The following is a 17001-nucleotide window of genomic DNA, read 5'->3' as shown; positions in this document are numbered from 1 at the left end:
CTGCGTGACTTAGCAGCGCTGCTGAGCAGCAGGACAGGACGCAGTGCAGCGCTGCTAAACAGACCAGTATGAAGGGGCACTTACGAGTATTTACTTTGAATTTTGCAAGTATAAGCATATGCTCCCTTTTATTCATATGGGCCATTGTCACGCAGTACCTCTGATCTTCCGACGTTGGTAGTTGGCCTATTATGTCCAGATGGATGTTTTCAAATCTCTTTACATTCTCTGGAAATTTTCCAACTTGCGACTTTACATGATTTACGTGATTTCTGGAATTTGGCAGTTGAGGCACGTTTTTGTTCAGTGTTGGATATCGTGCTTCATATTATACCATACAAATCCTATCGTTTTATGCCACATCTTACTCTTGAGTGAGCTGATTTGTGGAAGCTTTCAAAAAACTAAAAGTCGAAGACCATGGGACAAGCTTACGGCTAGACCTTTACTGAAAGTCAGAGTTTTTCGATAACGTTCCTCTCAAAACAGTGGAAGGAACAAAACCAATGGGTTCGTAAGGGTTTAACGAAAACACTGGTTTTCTAACTGCATAAAGAAATAATGTCAAAATTGGCAGTGATTATCCAATACAGCAAAAAAAACACAAAAATCCTACGTATGTGATAAATTCGGTTCTCTCAAAGGTTACCTTAGATACGAGTATAATTAATCATAACAAATGCAGTGCCAAAATGTTGTGTGATCAAATTGGAAAACTGTACTTGAACTGATTGTCTATTTTGCCATATGGAGAATCAAGCAATGACATCTTACTATTTCAAATACAGGGAGTTTTTTAGTATAGGGATCTAGGAACCAACCACAAATAGAGAGACGGTCAAATGGGGAAATAATTGCAATTTTACGAGTTCACATAAATGCCCTTCTTGTTTTACGCCATACATTGTGAAATAGATAAAGCTTAACATGTTTTTTGTTATTTGGTTTCTTGGTTGGCTCTCGTTATTTTTGACTGTATACTTAGTAAACAACTCTATATTAATAGGAGCACGTAACTGCATATTTTTGAAGCTACATACGAGTCATAGGTAGCATTTCCACAGTTGTTCTGCTAAAGAATTTTTCAAAACCGAAAAATCTTTTTTAGGACAACTAACCCGTAACTAACGATTCATTGAACCTCGCCCTTATAGGCAAAGCTCTATAGTAAAGGATGTTTGTATTGGATGAATAGTAAAAAGATACGGCAGTTATTTATTTATCCAACCCTTATCCTCCATTTTAGGTCATAGTCTAACAAATAAAGCATTTTCTCTACAATAAATTTGGAATGCCAAAATTTTGTAACGTACGCACATGCATCAAGGTATTACCGATGTTTTTCATGCAGACAATAATCCCAACTCAGAAAAATGCAAATTAATACAATTATAAATCTTAACTGCTCTTTGCCCGCAGCTACCCCCATGAAAGTGTTTACATTTACTTATAGCGTCCGCTCTACTTTTTGTTGGTATCTTATTTCCTCGCCAATCCTCAAAGTATTTGTCAACCTTTTCGGTATCTACATTTCCAAATTTATCGAGTAGCCCCAGTGACTTCCAATAGCACCCGAAGAATTTGTTGTACTCGTCGTCATCTGAAGGCACCATGGGATGCTGCAGGTACTGATAGATCTTAAGAGTTTCATTACCTAATTCTTCCTTCTTTATACACTCCTCTACAGTTTCGGAAAAGTCTGAAGGATAACCCTAAAATAAAACAATTCAGCTTAAATTATCTAAATTACAGACGATTTTAACAAAGGACACAAACCGTGATTATCACAAATAACGCGAAAATAACAATTGAGTTGTTCATTATAAGTTAGATGGAAACCTACTGATAGTTAACGTGCACTTGCGCCCACGCCAATTTAATTCTAATGCGGGGGTCAGAGAACCGATAAATTAGTTAAGTACAATTTTAGTTAATTTAATGTTTAGGGATAACTATGTACATGATTTAACACTGGAACTGCATTGTGCAACGCCTATTAAATGTTTCATTATTTCAATTTGTTAAGTGTTACCAGGGGCGGATTTAGGTTATTCGCGGCCCGGTGCTAATTGGTGTGAAGGGGCCCCCTCAGCTAATTAGGATTACGAATTTAAATCTTATGAGTGGTTTATGCATTAAAAAAGTACGAGAAGAAGTAAATGATTTCTTTATTATAAAACTAAATGTGCAAAATTTAAGACGTAGAAAAGGAAAACGGTAAAGCCTTCTTTCGGTGTTTATTTCTAACAAAGGTTTTTATTATATCTTCAAAATTAATACTTCTTAACACATCGTGCTCAATCGAACAAATAGCCAATGAAACCAATCTGGTTTCCCCCATTGAAGATCTTAATTCATTTTTTATAAAACTTAATTTTGAAAACGATCTTTCTGATTCGCAGTTTGTGACGGCAAGTGTTAAATATATTCTTAAAACTATATACATGTTTGGAAACACTGAAATCAAATCTTTTTCAACAATAATATCTAGCATATTTTTAGGGACTAAATTCTCGAAATTTGGGATAGTCAATAGGAAATTGCGGAAAAATACAATCTCTTCAACCAAAGCGATATCCAAGTCGTCCTTATACGTGTCCACAATCTTCCGAGCACATTCTCTTAATTCTTCTTCCTCAATATTTCGGAAATCACCAAAAAATCCGAAAAGACGAGATATGTCACTATATGCCTCACGTCGTTTATCAAGTTCGGAGACTAATGTGTCAATGGATACATAGTATGTCTCTATTTTAAATTTTGTCGAACCTTCTAAATGTAACGACTGCCCATCTGGAAACTTTCTCTTCAAATCGGATCTTTTTTTTGAATATTGAAAATCGACGTGAGTACTAAGATTTTTGGTCTTTTCCTCAAAGCATTCAAAATTTTCTCGGTGTTTTTTTATGCTGGTTTGTAATCCTTGCAGTAGTTGTGTCCCAGTGTTTAAATCTAGGCCAGGTTTTTGGAGAGTATTGCTAACAGCCCCAAGTTGGTTTAAAACTGTGTTCCAAAATATGGTCATAAAAGCCGTTTCAAATTTCTCTAGGGTGTTGACTAAAGAAGAACTCTCCATTTTAGTTTCCTTTTTTTCATTTGGATCATCTCGAATAGCTGTAAGACTATCGTAGATTTCGTCGTAATTAGCTTCCAAAGCTTTTGTTGCATCTTCCCGGCATGACCATCTAGTGGACGAAAGTGATTTCAACGTAAATTTTTTTTTATTTTCTTGCAACTTTCTTGTTAATACGTCCCACCGATGAGTTGAATTGGCGAAAAAAGCGTACAATTTTTGTAAAAACATGAAGTATCTTGATGCCTCTGTAGATGCCTCAACACTGCACTGGCCCACTAGATTTAGCGAATGCGCAGCACACGGAACATAAAATGCAAGATTGTTTCTGTTTCTAATTTCAGCTTGCAATCCCCTGTATTTCCCCGACATATTACTAGCATTGTCGTATGACTGGCCTCGACAATTTAAAATGTTTATGCCATGAGTATCGAGAAATTCTAGAATTACAGTACTCAGTGTGACTAAAAATGGGCAGAAATGTCAAAAAACGTTCATGCACTTTATTCGAAATGCAATACCTAATAATCACTGAAAGTTGATCAGTGTGCGATATGTCAGGTGTAGAATCCACGATTAAGGAATAATATTTGGCATTTTTTATTTCGCAAATAATTTTATTCTTGACTTCGCCACCAATGATTTCAATAAACTCCTCATATATTGTTTTCGATAGATAGGATACATGACCACTACCTTTGCCGCCATACCTTTCGATGTGCGTTTTGAGAAAGGGGTCAAACTCGGAAATCAGTTCTAGTATTCCTAAGAAATTTCCATTTCTACAATCGCCAAACTTTTCTACGTGACCACGAAACGATAAGCCCCTCTCAGCTATAAATTTAATGACGGTAACTATTCTTTCAAATACTTTTATCCAGTATTCACTTTCTTTGTTGAACTGATCGATTAAACTTTTGTCTATACGACAACTTAGATTCGTTCTATTTAAAAATAAAAACATACTATCACGATGTTCGATGCTATTTTCATGAGAAAGTGTGCTCTCTTCTGCTTTACCCCAATTTGAAAATCCCTGGTGAGCAAATGCACTCACACCTTTTACAGCAAATAACTTGCAAACAAAACAGTAGATGCTCCCAACAGAAGGCGAATACATGATCCATTTTCGGCGTACAGTTTCTCCGTTAATCATCTTTTTATGAAATAGTCTATTGGACAGTTTTCTATTTGGCGTTTTGAAACAACGTTTTGATGATTCATAAACGCCGTCATCATTTTGGAAATAATCAGAACCTTTTTCTACACATCTCGATCTAAATTCATCCGTTAAGTTTGTAGGCCATAATCCTGCATCATTGGAAATCCACAAACTAGAGGAAGATGACGTTGATTTAGGTTGCAATTCATTCTGGCTATCTTTTCGAAGATTCTCGTTTTCCTGCGACTGCGAGTCCAGTTCGTTTATTTCGCCAACGTTTAAGCCAACGTCATCAATTGTTTCCTTCCCTTCGTGATCTTGTAGAGATGCAATGTCCTCTGGAGTTTTAAAAAACATGGTCAATTTCGGCAATTTTTGAATGCTTTTTAGTTTTTCCTCTTTCGCCTGTAAAGATAAAACATTTGCAATAGCACGCGCGTATATAAATAAGCTGTGACTTGTGAGCAACTATAATAGTTATTTATGCAATGAGTGTATAAATAAGGCGTTTTATTGGTGAGTGAGATGTTTAGTCCACGAGCGCAGCGAGTGGACTAAATTCGAACGAACCAATAAATTGCCGATTTATACATGAATTGCATACAACGTTTTTTCGTTGGTAGGTAATTTTGAATTAAAACACAAGAAACTACAAACGAAGTTACGATTCACCAAATTAAAATTTTTGCCGTTGTTATAGCTTCCGAAAATGTCATGTTGACAGTTTTCCTTAGAAAGGTATGTATGAGTGTTGCTAACGATTAATGGTTGCTAACGTATAATGGTCGCTAACGATTAATGAGCTTCATTATTACACCCGTAACTAAGGAGTAACTTAGGTTTAAGGTTGTTATAAAGAGGTCAACGAAAAACTAATTTTTCTACTCATATTAAATAATAGGTAGAATACTGATGCGTTTTTAATTGAGAAAGTTATCTATTATTCAATATGTTTTCATTATTCAACTGTTGTCAGCCAATCGTATTCCGAGTCTGTCATTACTCTTCAGCTCACATTGTAGGGTTGCCTTGGAAACATATGTGTAGCAAAAATCAAGATCTCGGATCGCTGTCAAACATTAATGTCAATCAAACAAATTACGAGAAATCAGTTTTGTGAAAATTACGTGAAAATGGACAGTAGTGCAAGCATGATGAGCAGTGACGACGATATAATTCTAACTTCTCCGTATTTTACGTACATTGCTGATTTTGTCAATTGTTTGATGACATAATAAAACCATTATGCATAATTTATTATTACTGTAATTATTGAATACAAGTAGAAAAAGTATAGTATTTAACTCGTGAGAAAGGCATTATTCACTCAGATAAATTACGCCACTCGTCTTCGACTCGTGGCGCAAATCTTATCTTCGTGAATAATTGCCAACTTTCTCACTCGTTGAATAATATACTATTAACGTAGTTTGTTTCATTTTTTTTTTGAGTTTCAGAGTTGGTAGGTATGTAATTAATAATTATGTTTAAACTTGAACATCATAATGACTACATTTCTACATAGACTTTATGAAACATACCTTTCCTGCAAAGTGAGACGCACTACGCAGACACACCACACTATCCGACCTTATTCAATATTCAGCATGAATTAAATTTACTCACCTTCCGCTTAGCGGCTCCGCTTTTATATTGCCTCAATGATGACATTATAAAACTAAAATCGCAATCACTAATAAACACGAACAATTACTTTTGACAGAGATGGAAAGAGGCGAAATAGCCACACGCGCACTTTAAGTAGGTACTTAGTTAGCTACCACAACACAATTCACAAATAATGTAATGAATAGTCAGGAATATTTTATTTTTCGTGATGGTGGTAAATATTACACGCTTGTCAACTTGCAAGTACGGTTAGTGGCAAGTCGGTTACTTTACTTTACAGAAGTCGAGTCGGAGACTACAGATCAAAAACAATAATTACTAGAGTAATATTTCGATAGGTATATGGCCTATGGGCTGTGCTGTGCGTACTGCGTAGCCGCGTGGGCACTAATACCTGTCTTGTCTCAGACTGAAGATTGCAACCCAAAACGAAATTGGCGAATTTTCTTGCTTAAGTAGGGTTTAAACTTTAAAGTTTAATATTTTCCAAGGTGTAGGTACGTTTGTGTAAAGTAGAATTCTAAGTAGTAGTCTAAAAATAAGAAGGCATCTATTGTTAATTGTTACCAAACACGTTCAACTTTCGGCGCTCTTTAATCTTTATGACTTTATACCTAGAATTAGAAAGGGCAAAGGACTCCCTTGAAAAAATACTTTTATTATTACACAGAAATTGTGAGTAATGGGTATATAAAGTACTTTACGCATACGACAGAGTGACAGACTAAAATCTAAAATACTATTACATATATTACGCACCAATGTACTTTTTTAAAGTAAGTAGCCTTAAATTTCCGCCTGTCGTAGAATCGAAAATAGATTCTTTTCGTCCTTATTGGCTATATTTATTTTTAAAAAAGGAGAGATTTGTGAATAGCAAAAGGGACCCCTTAAATCGGGAGGCCCGGTGCTAAAGCACCTGTAGCCCCCCCCTAAATCCATCACTGAGTGTTACTTTCTATTGTTGTGCGCTAAGAAAAGACATGACTTTTAACAGCGAAATGTAGGAAATACATCCTCATTCATCGGTATAATTGTATCCGTATTTTATTCTTAATGGGAGACATACGGATTTGATAAAATTCTACAAAAAATTCAATAGGTTATGTATACACCAAAGATAATAGGATAGTAGTAGTATCTATGGTATATACGTTTCATTACTCTTATATATCAGTGTTAGGTGAATGATACGTGTGTTAAATGAATAGGTCGGTCACCTGCAGCACGTACCTTCCATGCTTACATCTTAGAGAAGGAAAGATAGAGAAGGGATAAAAGGTGATCCTAAAGTGAAGCAAATTTTAGCTCTGTTTGCCACCAATAACATGGTCGCATACAGTCCTTTTCATGGGATTAAAGCAGCATCGTACCATTTTCACAAGATAACAAGAAAGTTAATTTTGATGCGTACAATCACGCACGGCCTAAAACGCGCGTGTAGGTACGGCATAAATAAGAAGTAAAAAACCTTTATTTGCCATCAAGCTATGCGAAAATTTGATTCAACTCGCAGCATTACATTTGATTGTGTGTTACGAGTCCCCTCCTTCCATAGTCTAAGACTTACTTATAATTGTGTGAAATAAATAAAAATCGAAAAACCCTAAAAGAACCACAGCTGCGTAATGAATAAAAAAATCTAGAAGGCCCAGAAGCTTTTTCCTCCAATTTACATACTCCATATTACTCTGAAACCTAATTTTTATTCAATTATTTAATAGATGTAGAACACGTGCACTTTCTTTAAATGAGTGGGATTTTGGTGAACGTAGTCAAAAGGAAAAGAACTTCTTCTATGTATATGCGACCGACAGTCAAAATTTTAAAATCGACCATCATATTTAAAATTGGATTCAATAGTCCGTCACCGTTCAGTAGATCTCTAGCTACACAATAGGCTAGAGGTATTCTGTCTACAACGCAAACAGATCTCGATTTTTCTCCGTGGTCACACCAAAAACGAGCCCTTCTGTGGTTCCCTTACAAGTTTTCGAACTGCACAATAATGTCATAGCCGGTTTTTCTTTACACACGAGCTTGCATACCGTAACTTTGTTTCATCCAGTCATTGGGAACTCTGAAGACAAATTATGAATTCTGTCCAGTTTTCGTCTAAGGTCGTTGACATAATCTTTACCCGCCAAGTCTTCACCAAGCTTGCTGCCAAGTTCCAGAAATTACACTTGCGGGCGCTTGTTTGTCCCTGCTCTATGTTCGAAGTTGAAGTCGTCTTCTGGTATTCTTTCGATCCATTTCGCCTAGCATCTTGCAATCTGGCCTTCTGGATTTTTGAAATTTAGTAACCATCTTAAGGCTACATGATCTGTCTTTAACGTAAAGTTTCCTCCGTACAGATATTTGTAGAAGTACTCGATGAATTTTACTCTCGTCGGATAACGCAATAATTTCGCTCCGGCTTAGAAAGCACCTTACTGAATTGTCCAGCAACTTTCTCCTTTCCATCTTGTTTTTTGGGACAGAACACCTCCATTGCGACGGTACTCGCGTCGGTATTCAAAATGTATGTCCCGTGCGATCTAGGATAACACAGTATTGGAGTAGTCGTTAAATAACTTTTCAACCCATTCTTTCTTAATTTTTTGTTTGTAACAATATGTTCCGGGAGTTTCCGGCCAGGGGGACTATGATTTTCGGATTCAGCGGATTTTTTTACACAAAATCCACTTGGTCTCTTTGAGTGAAGTGACAACATGGAGTTTAGACTACTTTTGGAGCTAATTTGACTGGACTATTTGTAAAACCTCTTCTTCTTCATGTGGTTTTCGAAGGTCTTTCCGAGGGTCTTTCTCATCACAATGGTTTCGTACAGGTAGACTAAATAAGTTTTCCACAATAATTATTGCTTTTGCACATTTGCTTGAGACTTTCAAATGTCGTCGGTTTGATCTGCTCGAGTAGTGTCCTCGTTTAAAATCACTCGCGACAGAACACACTCAAGTGGTAAAATTACCAGTTCCTCATGATATCCATAGCCAAAATGAAATCGCTTTCAATATCGGCATTATAGGAATAGCCGACATCGAAGGATCAAAAAGCGACGTCGCTTGACCGCTTGGCCGCCAGTTATTCCTGTGTTCGGACACCTCTTGCTTAAAACTCCTAAAAGCCAAAAGGATCGATAGGTCCCGCTTTCGCTGTTCCTATGCTTACTGAGAATGGGGATCAAGCCATCATTTACCCTTTTGCTCTACACGAGGTTTCTGTCCTCGCTGAGATGGCCTTGGAACACCTGCTTTGTTATTTAACAGATGTAGCGCCCTAGTCAAACTGCCGGCCTGATGTTAGTTCCCCTTTGTCTTTTGTGTTAAATAATGAATTTAAGAAATGCAAAAAATTTCCGGAAAGGCCCCGTTGCATTCTTCGCATATCAATGTGTTTTATTGATGAACATTTTAATATTGGCGTCGTTTTTAAGGAAACACAATTATCTATTCCACCATCTCTTAATTCTGTTCTTATTAATAATAATTTGAGCTGTAGGATTATTGTTCCAGTCACCTTTAGTGCGTATTGAGGAGAAAAAGAGTTCCAAGTGATCCTGACTAATTTTATATGTACGTTAACATAACAGCATCTTTCGGAGATCTTCATAAATCATTCCAATAAAGCCGGTTTTTCTGTTTCCATTGCCATATCCGCTGATGATAAAGTCGATATATATCTAATATAGCAATATGTCCATTTGGCATAACGCTTTCTTGAAGCTCGCAGATCTGTATCCACGACTGTTTAAATGTCAAATATGTTGTTACAAACCCTAATAAACTTGACCGTAGCCAAGCGATTTTCAATCATGCATGTAAATTTGGTTTTTGTGGCAGTACAGCAAGATGAACTTTCATTTTTTGTTTGATGAAATTAGTATGGCCTGCCCTTAAGTTGCTTCCTACATCCAACCCTTCTTTGTTTTGGAAATTCACTAAATGCGATATGAATTCACTATAAAATAATTACACCCTTATCTATCAAGCATAGATATGTTTGATGCTGTACCGTCGCTCGTGACATACTCTACATTTATATCACGCATAAGTCATCCCGTTCCAAATGTTTCCTCTGGTCCATAACTAAAGCTATTTGTAACCTGTGGTGGGAATTTTTCGCCAGGTGTGTGATTCACTTGTAAACCCTGATTCACAGTTGATAATTCTAGGTATGCCATTTTCTGATTGTGCTCTCGTGGGGGAAGGCAAGAATTAAATATCTACCGTTCGTACATAAGGGTGTGTTGTACGATCTGTAGAACCATAGATCAAAATTAATCCGAGTTTATTTCAAGAAAGTTAATATCTACTGAACCGAGGATCAGCATTATTTTGTTATCGTTGGCAGTACGGCGGTACCGAATTGACAGCGAAATGACAGTTCGACATCTGTTTTTGAATCTGAAAATAGTTTGCAGTGTTTTTGGGTGTTGTTTATTTTGTAAGAAAAACGACGATAAATGTGCAGAGTGACATGGAAAACGCGAATAAACTCCCAAATAGACCAAAGTGTGTAAAGCGCGCTCAGGTAAAACGCGAACGCAATTTTTCGGCGAGAGAGGAAGAGATACCTACCCTTGAAATTAGTCTATAGCGGCTGAGATAGTACATTATATATCAAGGTAGAGAAGTACAGTATTATTGCCTGAGCACCAAGATTACACCTCGAGGCGCTTGCGCCGAGGGGTGTAAGGTGCGAAGGCAATAATAGACTTCTCTACCGTGGTATATATACTATTTTTTTCACTACTAGCACTTGAAGTCCTCTAAATTAACATATTATATTGATAAGAAAGTGAACGGTTGGACAGAAATTTTGTTTATTAATATAACATGCAATCAAGTGTGTGGAAGTACAAGTCAAACCGGCTGTATTTTGATCTGTCATTGAGATATTTTCAAACAGTAATTTCGTTCGAATTTTTTCAAAATGTGATAATTTTAGGTATGTAATTTCTCTGGAAATGGCGGATGGTGGCAATTATTCATTTTAGAGAACTTGTCTAAACGTTTATTGAGCGAAATTTCGGGTTGTGTTTTCTAAAAGTGACAGCGTGACAGTTCTCATTATTGACTACTAGTTAATAATGTCCACATTATTAACCACTTTGAACAAATGCCGAGAAAGCCTACTTTACAAGTGGAAAAAAGGTTAATAATCATGTCATCAGACGCTAGTAGTGAAAAAAATACATTATCTCTCCATTTAGTGGAATTATTTTAGACTGGTTCACTTTTCGAAGTTTCTCTGTCCTAGGAGCATTTCAGACAACATTTGGCCAACAAGGCTTCTTTTACTAATTGGTACTTGCTGAACACGAATATCTATGTTGGCACCTCGAAATCTGAATAAGAAGTCCAGAATTCATGATGGCGGCGAATTTCCGAAAATGTTGATCTTTTCACTCATGCCACCGATTTTTTCGATCTAAAAACTAATTATAATGTTATTCCTGACGTACGTCACGATAATAATAGCTAACTATTGTTTTAACAATAATGTAATAGTTTTTTTAGCGGCAGGATGCGTAAAATTAAGAATTACGAAATTCCTAGCTCTCCTTGCCAAAAGGAGGACTTGCAAAACGATTGATTCTAGTAATCCCGATTCCCGACACATAAGTATTCCCGACATGCGTTTATATTGCATAATTCGCCTTATAAAGTTTTGATAACTGCAATCTTTCGAATTTTACGTTAATTTTCAAATGAAAAAAATGAAAGAGTTCAACTAAACTGCGATGTTTCGGAAGATTCTTATTTTGCTAGGTATTAATTACCGTTACTCAGGATATATTATTATTATTATTAAGGTATGAAAGCATATAGAAAAGTGAAGGCAAATTTATCTTATTTTCATGGTGTTAGGTCAATTGTCTTCTTGAGAATTAGGTACCTACTACAATTAATAAACTGAGCCTTGCGACATTTACAATGTTTTGACGAGCAATCCTATTTACAACCACAAAGGACGATATCTAGAGCAGCCTTCGGAATTAATCTAACGTTGTGAGAATGGGGATGTAGCCATTTTCAATTCTTTCCCCAGAAAATCAAGGATAGATATGCTAGTCTGGGCGACATTTCAGAGTTTAAGGGAAAAGAACTACCTCTTGAGATTTACACCTCATATGCCGTAATTATGGAAATGGATGAAATGCTAGAGAAGATTAGATGGAATCCCAAGAGAATGGAGTTCAGAATTGTTAGATCTAAAGCTTCGCAGCTACTGAAACTTGGCAATGCTTCTCCACTCTGGGAAGTCCTACTTGATTAACGGAGATGGGGCAGGGGACGTGCGCATTCTTCCAAACGGACCTCTGGTAGCCACTTCTCCCTACCGAACTAAGCGGGACGCGCACCGTCGGTGGAAGCTATGGTATCGGCTACCTAAAGAGAAGAAAAGACGCCACCTAAAATATGCGAGCCAAGTCGATACTATGAATAAGTAAAGTTTCATGTACCTAGTTATGATACCAACCTTGTATAGTTTTGTCACGAAGATTTTTGCAAAAGATATATCTTCTCGCTGAGAAGTATGGTACCCATCGTGAACAGTAAAGAAGAGCGCTTTTGAAACACTCTCTGGTTCACATCCGGGTTCCGATATAGATATTTGTAAATGTCTAGTGGGTTGGGTTGGTAGACCAGCCTTGTCTGAAACCCCCTCTGCTTAAAAATAAAGGTCAAAAATAAATAAATAAATAAAAATAAATGCATCCAAGCGTGGAAATTCGCAACAGCAAATGACGTGACATCACTTCCTGTGATAGCGTAAAAGGACAGGATATTCGTTACCACTGCTTTTGGCCAGTTCCTCTGCACATCATTATGGATAGGAACAAATACATATCTTTCTGAAGTACCGGTCAGCAACCAAACTTCGTTTGCCAGTATTTTCTCGAAGTGATGAAGAAGTAACAGAAATACATCTATATCTGTAGTGTTATCCTAGTATCCGCTTCCTTGTGAAAAGCTTCTAAGGAGGAAATCTGTGTCGTCTGACGCTACAGAAAACTTTTCTTTCGTCACTGAAGCTTCCAGCAATCACCAGTACGCCGTCAAATGAGGCGTCTTCAAGGTGATGCGACAATAACTCGTTTCTTTTGTTTTCCTCTAATGAAAGGAAATTCTTCCATATGTGAGGTAATGGAACATTGCGGATATCTATCACACGACGCACAGGAACCAAAATGCTTGCCAAAACAGAAATAATTTAATAATTACACGCTGTGAACAAATTTAAACAGTAGCCATACAGTAGTTACCTACTATGAAAAAAAGGTTTCCACTTTTACGCACTTTGACGTTAGAAAAACTATGGAATCATTGTTTAAACATTTGTTCACTATTATTACCGTACCGTACCTCCGTCAGGCATAACATTATAATCCGTTTTTAGATCGAAAAAATCGGTCGCATGAGTGAAAAGATCAACATTTTCGGAAATTGGCCTCCATCTTGAATTCTGAACTTCCTGTTCAGATTTCGAGATGCCAACATCGATATTCGTGTTCAGCAGGTCCAAATTAGTAAAAAACGCCTATTTGGCCTAATGTTGTCTGAAATGCCCTTAGAACCTGTTAAAACGCTGCTTTTTATAAAAGTGAACCAGTCTATTTGGCCTTTCGCGGTTGTGAGCACCCTAGGATTTAATTCAAGTTCTACCAGCTCTCGGAAGTCTTCGTCATCTGTGAGTTCCTCACAAAAGTCCATTTCTCATTGTTTACAATTTGATGTCTCAATCATCGGAAAGTATCGCAAAAGTTAAAACTGATTGAAAACGTTAAGCGCACATTTATTGCTGATCCGTCCTTTAACCGGCAGATCAAGTTGATATTGGTTTAAAACCTGGATCACATCCCGAAGAAAATTGATCCCAGATCACATTTTTGATCTGAGGATCAAATCGTTCATACAACGCACCCTAAGTATATCCTTTTGGAGAGAAGACATTTAATGTCAATGCAAATTTCCTGATTTCAGGAGAATACTTCCTTGTTGTACTTGTGGTATGTTTAACCGTAGCGCACTACCAGAGTCGTACAGTTCAAGCAGGTGGCGATCCGTACGCGACAGTGAGTTTAAACCCACGTAAAAATAGTATATTCATGGTAAAAAATGGAAATAAAGTTCTCTTAGTTCTACCTGCTTTTTTCTATTAGCGCTACCATACTATATTTGGCGACGAGGAAAATGGTTTCTAGTTTGCAACTTTTTTTCTATATCTATTTATTTAGCAATCATTCATGCATTCTATTAGCTAAAGGGTTAATATCCACTAGGTATACTAACAGATAAATACCATAACAAGATTAACATCCATCGATGCAACCTATGTAACAATTTTTTAAGTCTTTTATTGATCCTTGGTTGCAGTAACTGTTCCAATAAGGGGTTTGTGTGGGTTTCTAGGGCCTCATGATGTTTGGTAGCTCTTTCCTGGATTACTTCGGAACCGTTGGTATATGTATGTAGAATATTACGCGAATACTATTTTTCACTCAACGATAGAATTTAATATATTTATCGTCCTGTAATTCCGAGGCGGTCGCTGTTTAATGTGTATAAGACAAAAAGTTCTGTTCTAAAAGAGCTGGTAACAATTGAAATCATAGGTAAGTAGGGGCAATTAAAAATAGATTTATTTTTGTGAATGTTTTTATATAGGGGATTGTACCTATACTATATTTAAAAGTTTGGGGGTCAGATTGGTGTGAATCTCGCATTCGTCTCAATTTACTCCTTCTATAATTTTATAATTAATGTTACTCATTGATATCAGACTGCCTTTGCCAAATGATTCCAATTTTGCAACATGCGCAACATTTCAGTTTTAGTTTTTGGGAAAAATAGAAGAGAATATAAATTGGGTATTTTTGAAAATGTACCTAGTGATGTGTAGAAAAATATCCATCTTGTGACTGTTCTTATTTTACATAAATAAATGGGTTGTTTTTACAATTCAAATTTCACAAGCGTAGGTCAACTTTTCTATCAATATGACGATCGCAATTTTTAAATAACTGCACGGAAAGAAATTACGCCAATAAAACAGGTTACCTCGAAAGATATTGCATAATCATTTATTAATAACAAAAGTTTAAGAATGCGCAGTCATGCAATTCTATAAATTATTTGCAGAAATACCTTGGTAAAGGGAAGTCATTGAAGTACCTACAATGAAACTGTTCATCGTGTTCGTCTTACTAACAGTCGACTCACTGGTAAATACATTTTCATAAAAATTACTAATTAAGTTTTGCATTTTATTATATAGGCACTCGATATCGTACCTTGCAATCTAGACGAGCCATTAAATCAATGTTACTCTGAGGGACAATATGATTCCAATGAGTTGTTAAAAATATGGGATGCTCGAATTGAAATCCTCGAACCTAGTGAGAAAATACTGCAATTCCTAGACTGCTTCTTGAAGAGATTAGGTGTATATGGTGAAGATGGTGTAGTTAATTTGGTTCAATTTGCAAGTCAACTGCCCTGCTTCCTTAAAAAAGCCTTGGGGAACCAAGTTGATGTTATTCTATTGGGGAAAGCTGTCGCCGATCGTTGTCTCAAACTAATGCCCGTTGACCAAACATCTGTACGTCGTTGCTTTTCCGTTAGAAATTGTGCTGTTAAGTACCTTCAGACACTCCCGACTGGGATTGGTCTCACATTATAATTTGTTTAATCAAAATCAAGTTGTCAACGGATTTATCTCGCATATCTTTTTTACATTTGATTTGAATTAAAAATAAGCCAAAATAGTTTTTCATTGTATTATTATGTTTTTAAACTTGGATAATTCTTTAAATATTAAATAATAATGGACAATTCTGTTAATTTTTTTAGAATTTACCACAAAAAATTGTGTGATGAAGCCAAGTCTTCGTATGTCCAGTGGTTTGAAGAATAAACCGACATGAAGAAATGATAACCTCTACATTTTTCTAAAAACTCATTACATTCAAATCGCTGAAGATTAATTAAGAATTATAATCTCCGTATCTTCCCTCTTGAGTAACAGTGTTTTTAAAAAGGTTAACGTATGTATAAAATAACTGATGTGATTTACAAAGCCAATGGCAAATTTTATATATAAAACTATTCAAAGATGTTAGACTGCACATATGCGCTACCACAATTGCGCAGTTTGACAAACTGTTTAGGTACAACCTGTACCTGTTCCATTAAACTCATACAGTTGTTCATGACACCTTCTGTTAACTTATCGACATCTGTACCTTCACCAAACACTATCTCAATAAAGGCTGGGACATACTTTTTCAAGATGTCGTAGTTCACTTGATTTAACGAATCAGCCATTCCCAGTTTTTTAAACAAACACTGAAAGAAGGATTGAATATCACCATCGTCTTCAGATACATCTCCAGGTACCCAAATTGTATCGGTCTTCGGCCTACTTAAATTATTTTGCGTTACACACAATTCTCTAACTTCATTCACCTCTTTTACTGTGTCTTTGTACTTGTACCCATAGGAACTCTTGTAAGAAAAATTAGAATTATAAGTAGACGTCTTCCATTCTAACTTACCTGTGCGCAGCCTCCCACTAAAAGCAGTAGAATTAAAGCATTTATTTGGTAACAGTTATCGAAGCAAACTGGTTTAATTTTAGAGGTCAGTCTAGTGTGTAACAAGGTGACATGTATGGTCAAAGATTATAAACTCGCCATTTATAGATTTATTTTCACGTAATTCAACGAAAAACTCCTTGGATACAACATTTATATAAACAAGTCTATTACAACCGGGCATAGGTTATTCGTTCAATACGAAATATCGAAGGATCTTCAGTTTACAATCACTTTAAACGACAATTTATTTTAATCTTACATAATACATTTTATAGTTAACAAAAATGCATCAAATTCATGTTTTGGTCATTGAGATAATGCGCTTTAATCTTGTTCCCAACGATTTTGACGACGTTTTGATCAAAATCCATGTAGTCGCCAAAAATAGATCCCATTCATGTTTTGGTCATTGAGATAATGTTCTTGGTCTTTTTCCCAACGAGATTGGTGCATAAATAACGATTTTGACATGTTTGAATCAAAATCCACATGGTCGCCAAAAATAGATCAAATTCATTGTTTTTTTCT

General features: G+C 36.2%; 2 protein-coding genes and 1 long non-coding RNA gene across 6 annotated transcripts; 1 reads left to right on the top strand and 2 right to left on the bottom strand.

Moving 5' to 3' along the window:
• Positions 1–1195: 1195 nt before the first annotated feature.
• LOC116159721 lies at positions 1196–1892 on the bottom strand. The gene is made up of 2 exons (XM_031472786.1): positions 1777–1892; positions 1196–1712 (listed from the first exon to the last, which is right to left on the bottom strand). Exons 1-2 carry the CDS (start codon positions 1819–1821, stop codon positions 1344–1346), a joined length of 414 nt encoding a protein of 137 aa, XP_031328646.1. The 5' UTR covers positions 1822–1892; the 3' UTR covers positions 1196–1343.
• A 186-nt stretch (positions 1893–2078) lies between these two features.
• LOC116159720 lies at positions 2079–5949 on the bottom strand. Of its 4 annotated transcripts, none has more exons than XM_031472783.1 (2): positions 5777–5839; positions 2079–4640 (listed from the first exon to the last, which is right to left on the bottom strand). In XM_031472783.1, exon 2 carries the CDS (start codon positions 3443–3445, stop codon positions 2195–2197), a length of 1251 nt encoding a protein of 416 aa, XP_031328643.1. In that variant the 5' UTR covers positions 3446–4640; positions 5777–5839; the 3' UTR covers positions 2079–2194. The 4 variants fall into 3 exon arrangements, with proteins under 4 accessions (XP_031328642.1, XP_031328644.1, XP_031328643.1 ...); XM_031472782.1 differs by lacking the exon at positions 5777–5839 and adding an exon at positions 5862–5949; XM_031472784.1 differs by lacking the exon at positions 5777–5839 and adding an exon at positions 5862–5943.
• A 7501-nt stretch (positions 5950–13450) lies between these two features.
• Positions 13451–15709, top strand: LOC116159457. Its single transcript, XR_004142990.1, has 2 exons — positions 13451–15099; positions 15153–15709. It is a non-coding gene; the product is annotated as an uncharacterized LOC116159457 (long non-coding RNA).
• The last annotated feature ends 1292 nt before the right edge of the window (positions 15710–17001 follow it).

The sequence above is a fragment of the Photinus pyralis genome, unplaced genomic scaffold (assembly GCF_008802855.1).
Source record: "Photinus pyralis isolate 1611_PpyrPB1 unplaced genomic scaffold, Ppyr1.3 Ppyr1.4_LG1, whole genome shotgun sequence".
In the NCBI taxonomy this organism is placed as follows: domain Eukaryota; kingdom Metazoa; phylum Arthropoda; class Insecta; order Coleoptera; family Lampyridae; genus Photinus; species Photinus pyralis.
This window is presented reverse-complemented; position numbering and strand designations above follow the sequence as displayed.

Excerpts from the sequence above, each read along its gene's own strand:
- LOC116159721 (XM_031472786.1), bottom strand. The coding sequence starts at position 1,821 with ATGAACAACTCAATTGTTATTTTCGCGTTATTTGTGATAATCACG. Across the intron at positions 1,713-1,776 it reads CGTTATTTGTGATAATCACG|GGTTATCCTTCAGACTTTTC; the intron begins GTTTGTGTCCTT and ends GTTTTATTTTAG.
- LOC116159720 (XM_031472782.1), bottom strand. The coding sequence starts at position 3,445 with ATGTCGGGGAAATACAGGGGATTGCAAGCTGAAATTAGAAACAGAAAC.